Source organism: Populus trichocarpa, chromosome 10, assembly GCF_000002775.5.
Source record: "Populus trichocarpa isolate Nisqually-1 chromosome 10, P.trichocarpa_v4.1, whole genome shotgun sequence".
NCBI classification, from domain to species: Eukaryota; Viridiplantae; Streptophyta; class Magnoliopsida; order Malpighiales; family Salicaceae; genus Populus; species Populus trichocarpa.
The window spans coordinates 4709241-4718496 of NC_037294.2; the positions used below are offsets into that span (position 1 = coordinate 4709241).

General features: G+C 33.7%; 1 protein-coding gene across 1 annotated transcript; it reads left to right on the forward strand.

Annotated features, from left to right (window-relative positions):
* Positions 1 to 919: 919 nt before the first annotated feature.
* On the forward strand, positions 920 to 5424 carry LOC7497964 (sodium/hydrogen exchanger 1). The gene is made up of 14 exons (XM_002315496.4): positions 920 to 1286; positions 1368 to 1486; positions 1770 to 1867; positions 1971 to 2030; positions 2136 to 2182; positions 2279 to 2473; positions 2597 to 2643; positions 2959 to 3025; positions 3154 to 3254; positions 3380 to 3481; positions 3611 to 3749; positions 3837 to 3899; positions 4223 to 4306; positions 4814 to 5424. Exons 1-14 carry the CDS (start codon positions 1125 to 1127, stop codon positions 5138 to 5140), a joined length of 1611 nt encoding a protein of 536 aa, XP_002315532.3. The 5' UTR covers positions 920 to 1124; the 3' UTR covers positions 5141 to 5424.
* The last annotated feature ends 3832 nt before the right edge of the window (positions 5425 to 9256 follow it).

The window sequence follows — 9256 nt, forward strand, 5'->3', positions numbered from 1 at the left end:
TAAATAAACACAAACTCTCTTCTTGTATTTCCAACTTCACCTGCTTTACAAAATGCGTGCGTGATTTTTTCTCCATAAAAAAGGAAATGCTTTGAACGGACCCCATCCTTCACAAACATCTTCATTTTTCCATTCATCACCCAGAAAATCTATATTTTCAGCATAATTCCTATATTTTCAAGACTAATATATTTTCCGGGTACACAGAATTGAACATGGCATATATAATATAATAACCTCATTTTTATCGTAATGATACATGAATCTTATGAAATCTAAGTGTCATTTACCCTGATGGGGGAGTACTATTTTAAAACCTGGACTGATTTATAATTTAGATAACTTAGTATTTAATTTAAATCAAATTTCGATAAAAAATTGGAGAAGAATTAAACTAGTATTATCCTATTAGAAATTCAAGTTGATCTCTAACCTGTCAGCCTAAAAACTTTTAATAAAAAGTTGTTGATTATTTTTAAATGATATTATTTTATAATTTTATAAAATAAAATAAAATTAAATTAATTTGAATTAACTCGAATAAACCCATCTAATATTTATCTCAAACTTATCCAAGTAAAGTTTAAAAACTATATTCGGATCTTCCTGGTAAAACAAGACTCCAAATATTTCCTTTTCTAATTTTCAATTTTTTTTCCTTGTTTTTTGGCTTCCATTGTTGTATAGATTCTGTAGACGACATAATCATTTCACATGAACTTTCCTCCTCACTTTACATTCTTCTTTGCCTCCACTCCCTTCCAAAGTTCCATTAACTACATATCCCCACACTCAACACTTAAACTCCTCATGTAATCACAACCGTCGACTCCCCTTGACAACTCTTAATGAACGGCCTTCATGCTTTAAAATTTTGAACCTTTTGACTCTCAACTCCAACTGTATATATACCCTCCCTTTCCCGGCTTCTCGCTGTCACTCTACAAATTTGCTTTACTCTGCTGAAGTTTTCGAAAAATAGTCAATTTCCCTTAAGTTTTAGCTTCTTCAAGATCCAAATTTGTTGTAACATTAATATTTTCTTGCTTTTTATATCCTGAAACAGCAAAATACTTGATCAAAAAGAAGAAATTTTTTATTTGTTTTTTTTAACTAAATCTAGCATGGCAGATATTTTATGGAAAATGGGAGCAATGTTATCGTCTGATCATAGCTCAGTGGTGCCAATAAACCTGTTCGTGGCACTACTTTGTGCGTGTATAGTAATTGGTCATTTACTAGAGGAGCAGCGATGGATGAACGAGTCCATTACTGCACTTGCTGTAGTCAGTATCTTCATTTGCTTGCTTTTATGTTATTTTTTTTGTGGGGTTATAGAGGTTTTGATGGTGAGTTAATGCATGCAGGGTTTGTGCACTGGAGTTGTGATTTTGCTAACAACAGGAGGAAAGAGCTCGCATCTCTTAGTTTTCAGCGAAGATTTATTCTTTATTTATCTGCTTCCGCCAATCATCTTTAACGCTGGGTGAGTTAGTGTGTGTGTGTATTTTCCTTTATTAGTACTAGGGTTGTATCATTTGCTGATCAATTCATTTTAAGCTTGAGACCTTAAGTGTTTGTTTTCTTGCTTGAGATTGATTCAGATTTTTATGTGTACAATGGAATTATGCCAAGCATCATCACCGAAAAGCTATTTTTTCCCTTCTAATTTTCTTCGATATTTGAAACAAATGAGCCTTAGAATAGCTCAGTTGTCATGAAATTTTTGTTGCTGGGACATCTCATGAGTTATTCTGTCTTCCCACCAGGTTCCAGGTAAAGAAGAAGCAGTTTTTCCGCAACTTCATGACTATCATTCTGTTTGGCGCAGTCGGTACTCTGATATCCACTGCCATCATTTCAATAGGTACACTAAAACATCAAGTTCATGACAATACTTTGTCTTGTTAGTGCTGAATAATGATCTTAGCTGTACTCTATTTGTGATTAATTTGTTGTTTCTGGCATAGGCGCCACTCACTTTTTCAAGAAAATGAACATCAGTTCCCTCAGAATTGGAGACTATCTTGGTATATTCCATATCACATTCTTTCTTTATTTTCGAAGTTTTCAAGACTCTGTTTCTGCCATCAGATAGCTTGCTTGTGTATGCTCATCTCTTGCCTTGATTGCAGCAATTGGAGCAATATTTTCAGCCACGGATTCTGTTTGTACCTTGCAGGTATGAGACTCCTGGTGAAGATATGGTCTGATTACAACTTTTGAAGCAACTCACACAGAAAAAGTGATTTGAGTACTTCAATTTGTGTTGTTGCAGGTTCTTAACCAGGATGAGACGCCTTTATTATACAGTCTGGTTTTTGGGGAAGGTGTAGTAAATGATGCAACATCAGTGGTGCTTTTCCATGCAATTCAGAGCATTGACCTATCTCACATCAACTCAAGCATTGCAGCTGAATTTCTCGGAAACTTTCTATATTTGTTTATCTCAAGCACCATACTGGGAGTTCTAGTAATTCTCTCCCTCTCTCTATACATGTGTGTGCACGCATGCGCCCATGCTTGTGTGATTAGCATGTGATTTTTCTGTATATATTGTGTTTTATGACATTGCACACTTTTTTGGCTCCTGCAGACTGGACTACTTAGTGCATACATTATCAAAAAGCTCTACTTCGGCAGGTTAGTAAATCATTATCAAACATAAATTCATGAGTAGTTTCAATCCCATATAGAGGTTTAGGACAGTAAAAATTAACAACCACAGCAGCTCAATTGCAAGTGGATGAAATCTCAGTTTATCTTGAGATTGCTGTTTGATATTGGAGTTTCACTTCTTTTTAATGTCTTTAAAATCTCACAACGTATTCCTCAAGTTTGTTTCATGTTTACATATATTTCCGTGGTAGCTCAGGTGACAAAAGAAATATTTGCTAGAATAACATGCTGGGAATTATTTTGTGTTCTAATAAATTTTTGTTTTGCCACAAAATCCAGGCATTCTACCGATCGTGAGGTTGCTCTTATGATACTCATGGCTTACCTTTCATATATGTTGGCCGAGGTAAGATTTCTCTCAATCATAGAGTACCTCTCCAAGGACCTCGTTTGCTTGTGCTTTCTACTATTAGATTGAATTTCAGTGGTGAAAGCAGTTAACCATCATTTTTTGAATTTCGGGTTTTCTTGCAGCTATTCTATCTAAGCGCCATTCTCACTGTATTCTTTTGTGGGATTGTTATGTCTCATTACACATGGCACAATGTAACTGAAAGTTCAAGGATAACAACTAAGTATGTTGAGTTACATATCCTGAAATGTGTTTGTGGCAATTCATACAAAATCTCTTGTATTCTATTTTTACCTCAAATTCTGTTCTAGCTATCACATTACTTGGGGTTCTCCTTGAACATTTCAGGCATGCTTTTGCTACTTGGTCATTTGTTGCTGAGATCTTCATCTTCCTCTATGTTGGCATGGATGCCTTGGATATTGAAAAATGGAAGGTTGTAAGTGATAGGTGAGGCTAAGCATAAAATGGGAGATTAGTTGCCACACAAATACATTCCAAGATCGTAAAATACAAGCTGAAACAAAATTATCTTCACCATTTTCTGAATATAGTGGTTAACTCTCTCTTAATTCTCAGCCCTGGAACATCAGTTATGGTGAGTTCAATACTCTTGGGATTGGTTCTAGTTGGAAGAGCAGCCTTTGTTTTCCCTTTATCCTTTTTATCCAACTTGACTAAGAAGTTCCCGTATGAGAAAATAGACATAAAGCAACAAGTATGCTCTCAAGCTATTCTGGTTTCTGGCATTTAACGTGTGTGAATCACTTGATGTCTAATGTCACCCTGAATTTTTGTTTGGAAGGTAACAATATGGTGGGCAGGTCTTATGCGTGGTGCTGTTTCTATGGCTCTTGCTTATAATCAGGTTAAAAAGATCGAAAAGCATTCTTTTTCTATTGGATTTGTTTTTTTTTTGTTTTGTTTTTTTATTTTCAATCTGTTCTGTGATGATAGGGCTTTCCTTCTTGTTTTTAAACACAGACTAAGTTAAACATCTTTCAGCTATGAGCCTGGGCGATAGTTTCATATGAAATGTTCCTGCTATCCACCAACAGTATTAGAATTTCCACTAGGAGATTTTATTTTGATTTTAATAGACCAATGGTTAAGGCCTTTGAGGGTCTTTATATCCTCTTATGTTGCATATTTATTCTCATCTAAATTATAATTTTATTACTATTCTTGCAGTTCACCAGGTCAGGCCATACTCATTTGCATGGCAATGCAATCATGATCACCAGCACAATTACAGTTGTCCTTTTCAGCACAGTGGTAAGACAATGCATCATCTCCGTGGAGAACAGGAGGAGAAATAACCTGCTGTTTTACCATCTTGCCTGTGCTTAAATGGCACACTTTAGCTCAGTGCAAACTTTTACAGTTTCCATGTTTAAAGCTAGAAACGATAGTTACAGGTTTTCCTTTCGAGGCTGGACCGTTCCAGCCAACATATTGTTGTAGATATGATGTTTTAATAGTCAACTTGATTTAAGCCCCAGGAGCTAGAATCTGAATTGAAGATTGGATTTTGTGATCCAACTTCATTTTCATTTCCTTTTATTGCTCTTAAAATGGTGCACCGTTTATTGCAATTATGTTAAGATCAGTCAATGGCTTGAACTAGATACTGTAGCATAGGGACTCCACAAAGTTTATATTATGCACTTTTCGTTTTCGCGTATGATTCTTGTAATTTCCAATCCGCTACCAGGAAACTGAGCTAATCAAAGGTTAGTTTCAAACACAAGACTGATGCAGTAAACTGTTGGATCCATGCAGGTGTTTGGATTGATGACTAAACCACTAGTGAGGATCTTGCTTCCATCACAAAAACACACTGCCAGCATGTTGTCTTCTGAACCATCTAGTCCTAAATCCTTTGCTGTGCCACTGCTCAATAGACAGGATTCAGAGGACAACCAGGCCAGCCACAACGTGCCCCGTCGAACCAGCTTAAGGATGCTCTTGAGCACCCCTTCTCACACAGTCCACCACTATTGGAGAAAATTTGATAATAGCTTCATGCGACCTGTTTTTGGTGGCCGGGGTTTTGTACCATTTGTACCTTGCTCCCCCACTGACCAAAGCGTTCATCAATGGCAGTGACAGATATTTTCAGAACTAGAGAATACTAATCATTGAATTTAGGTCATGCGTTGCGTGCAATCGGCTTTTGGTGTGAAATTTGTTAATAGCAAAAAAGATTTCAGAGTGGGGAGGTGCCATTGACAGAATTTTGAGTTAACCTGAGTGGCTTGTAATTTGTTTCCTTTCGGAGCTTGTAATTTTTTTGTGGCTATGGCTTGTCAAATGAGATTGTATTCCACACAACAGAGTTTTGTAATTCTTCCCATATTGGGGATTTGTCAATTTCTTACTGTATTCTGGGATTTTCAAAGAGCAAAATCGAGCTTTTTTGTTTGTTTGTTTGTCTTGATGTATAGATTTTTGACACTTTGGCACCAAATATCACACACACTTCGTCCTGACGAAAATGCAAAACCCTGTAACGTAGGGAATTCTGAACAGCATAAATTCAGACCAAATTAAATATATTTAAAAGAATCAGTATTTTATTGTAACTGAATTACTGTGTATTGCACTGTTTGATATACTAACGTAAATTATTATAGACTAGACTGTGAATGCATTGTGGACTATACTGTTTGAGTTTTCTTTTTGTTAAAAGCACTGTGAGTTGGGGAGGTATAATGATAGAGCTGTCATTGTCATAAAAAGTTGCAAAGATTGTAGGGGGTGGGGTTGACTTTTTGATTGAGAAAAAAATGATCAGTTCGGATTTTGATGGGGCCACATGACCCAGGCTGCAGACACTTGGCGCTCGGCTTCAAGTCAGGACGATAGGGCCAGACCCGCACGCCTGACAGCAGCCCAGGTAACAGACACCTGACCCTAGGGCCAGCCAGCGTGCCTGGCAGCAACTCCAGGCTGCAGACACTTGGCGATGAGGCTGCCATGCCCTGGACGCTAGGTAAACCCGCACGCCTCGCTAAAGACCCGGCAAGCGGGTCTGCAAGACCGTGTGCATGGGTCTGTAGACCCACACGTTGGGTGCAGACCCGCACGCCGGGGTCTCTTCTGACCTGCACCTTAGGTCTTTAGACCCGGGCAGCTGGGTCTGCAGACCCTGCAAAGAAGAAAAATAAAAAAAAATATAATATCAATTATTATTATTATTATTGTTATTATTATCATTATCGTTAATAATGTTTTTTTTTTAAAAAATTATCACTATTAAAACTTTTGTCAGACAAGTTCAATACTATTATTGATATGATAAATATTATTATTTTTATTATAATTAAAAGTATTACTATTAAAAATATTATTATTTGTAATATAAATATTATGATTTTTATTATAATTAATATTATTAATATTAAAAATACTATTATTTTTATTATAATTAATATTATTCATATAATAATTAATAAATTTGTAGAAAATATTATTAATATTGAAAAATAATAATATATTTGATTTGAAAGGTAAAATAAAAAATTATTATTACTATTGTTATTATTGTTATTGTCATTACCTTATTTTAAAAAACATTATTACTACCATAGAAGAAAAACATAATTTGTTTTTAAAAGATAAAAAAATATAAGAACTTGAACAAATAAGTTAAATATTATTATTAATATTATAAATATTAAAATAAATAGCTCTTATTGCGAGCAGCACCTATCAATATAGGTCTTATTCCTAGCAGGACCCATCAATAATTTTTTTTTAATTTTTTTCTTTTCTATCATGTAATTTTTTTCATACAGTAAAGAGAAAATAAATTGATAGGAGTTTTTTATATTGGTTAAAAGTTAGGTGATCATAATTTTTTTTCATTTGAGATTGTGTTGAATTTTTTTTATGACATGATTGTTTTTTCGTTTTAAAAATTCTTTGAAAAAAAATTGAAATTTTTTAAATTTTTTCTCTAAATATTATCATATTAAAGTTGATGAAACCCTTAATAAATTTTTGTTTCACATCATATACTTTATATATTTGTATTATATAAGAGAATTATTTAACAATAAAATCCATTAAAAAATAATTTATAAATATTATAATATAATATTATTTTGGGCAATAGAAGATATTTTAATTTTATAACATTAATGTATGAGATTTAAAATTTTATCAATGTTTTATTGTCTTTATATTTTTTATTCAGTAGTTTTGAATTATATGAATTATTAAATACATAAATAAATTATATGTTGGGTCCTGTTGGGGGCAGTACTCAAAATAGCTTTGGGTCCGGCTACACAACAGGACCCAATAAGTTTAAGGACCCAAAAGTACTAAGTTCAGACCCAATTCTCTTAGGTTTTGCGTAGGATCCAAGGCTAATGAGTCCTGTGTTAAGACTCAACTCACTTGGGTCTGGTGTCAGGACCCAAGACTTTTATTATAAGTAAAAGTATTAATATAAAAAATATTCTTATTTATGTTATAAAAATTATTATTTTTATTATAATTAATATTATAATGAATAAATTAAAAATATTCTTATTTGCATTATAAATATTGTTATTTTTATTATAATTAATGTTATTGATATTAAAATTAAAATTATTATTATTATTATATTTCTCTTGGGTCCAGTGTTATGACTCAAGGTTCTAGAAGTAATCATTTTCGGTTCGGTTCGGTTTTTATCTATAAAAACAACCAAACCAATTTTTTTTAAAAAAAACCAAAACCGAACCAAACCTGGTTCCAACCAACTGGTTTCGATTCGGTTCGGTTCGGTTTTCTATGTCAAAAACCGAAAAAAACCTATATTGTTTTTTAACATCCAAAAGCCACAAAATCAAACCCATCTTCATCACTAGCAGCCCCCACGACAGTGTTGAATCCATACCAGCCTTTTCTCAAGCAAATATCCTTCTATAGAACCAGAAAAACAAATCATGCTCTCTTATAGTAATCAATCACTCCTCACTATCACAAACCCAAAAACCTACATCACCGAAAACCATACTCTCAAATACAAACAATCACCACCATAATAAATACTGTCCAGTGCCCACTGCCACTTTCTTTACCCATTTTCCTTTCATAAAAAAAAAAAACACAGCAACTGCCAACAACCCAAACCATAAAATTAAGCCCAACCCCAACCCTTACTGCCTCCACTAATCACCTATAAATTGAAGAAATCTTACTGCTGCTGAGGCTTAGGGATGTTGCTGGGATGATAGATCTGGAGATGATTAAAGAATGAATATTAGAAGGTTAGGTGTGGCGTGTGGGAGCTTGGGTTGGGGTGGTTGAACTTTGAAGAACGAAGAATTAGTGCTGCGAAGAATTAATTGTGTTGTGTGCTGTGAAAAATTAATTGTGAGATGTGAGTGGACTTGTGAGAGCTTGGGTAAGGGTAGTTGAAATACAAATAATTAATTGGGTGTAGAGTCTGTAGACTTTTGAGTGTTATGGGAGACTGTGCCACTGTGAGGATTGAAAATTTGAAATGTGGTGTGACCCGTGTGGATTGTGTGGCATGTCTGTGACTGTAAGGACTGATGAGTATTTATAGATTTGTTTTTTAATTTAAACCAGCTTGGTTCGGTTCGGGTTGTTCTGTTTAAACATTATAAAACCGAAACCGAATCGAAACAGAAGTTTTTCTAAATATTCTAATCGGTTTAATCGGTTTTTTTTATGGTTCGATTTTTTCGGTTAATTTTTTTCGGTTTTTCGGTTAAATCAGTTTTTTTGCTTACCCCTACAAGGTTCTTGGGTCTTAGATTTTTTGTGTTATAAATATAATTATTTTTATAATAATTAAAAGTATTAATATAAAAAATATTATTATTTGTGATATATATAATATTGTTTTTATTATAATTAATAATATTAATATTAAAAATAGTATTATTTATGTTATAAATATTATAAGAATTTAGGTCAGACGAGTTTAATATTATTATTAATGTTATAAATATTATTATATTAATTAATATTATTAAATTTATAAAAAATATTATTGCTATAAAAAAATATAGAATTGATTTGAAGGGTAAAATCAATTATTATTATTATTAATTTGGGTCAAGCATCCCCTTCCAAACCCAAGAAACTTGGAACAAGAAAGAGGCGCCTCACCCAAAGAGCTTGGGTGTGGCTAGAGTGCAAACCCAAATCCCTTGAGTCTTGCAGCCCCGCCTGACTCAAGATTATTGGTCCTGCATT

Bases quoted from the DNA above. Each gene is read 5' to 3' on its own strand.
- LOC7497964 (XM_002315496.4), top strand. From the start codon at position 1,125: ATGGCAGATATTTTATGGAAAATGGGAGCAATGTTATCGTCTGATCAT. The intron at 2,474-2,596 runs GTAATTCTCTCC...TGGCTCCTGCAG, and splicing joins GCACCATACTGGGAGTTCTA to ACTGGACTACTTAGTGCATA. The intron at 3,900-4,222 runs GTTAAAAAGATC...CTATTCTTGCAG, and splicing joins TGGCTCTTGCTTATAATCAG to TTCACCAGGTCAGGCCATAC.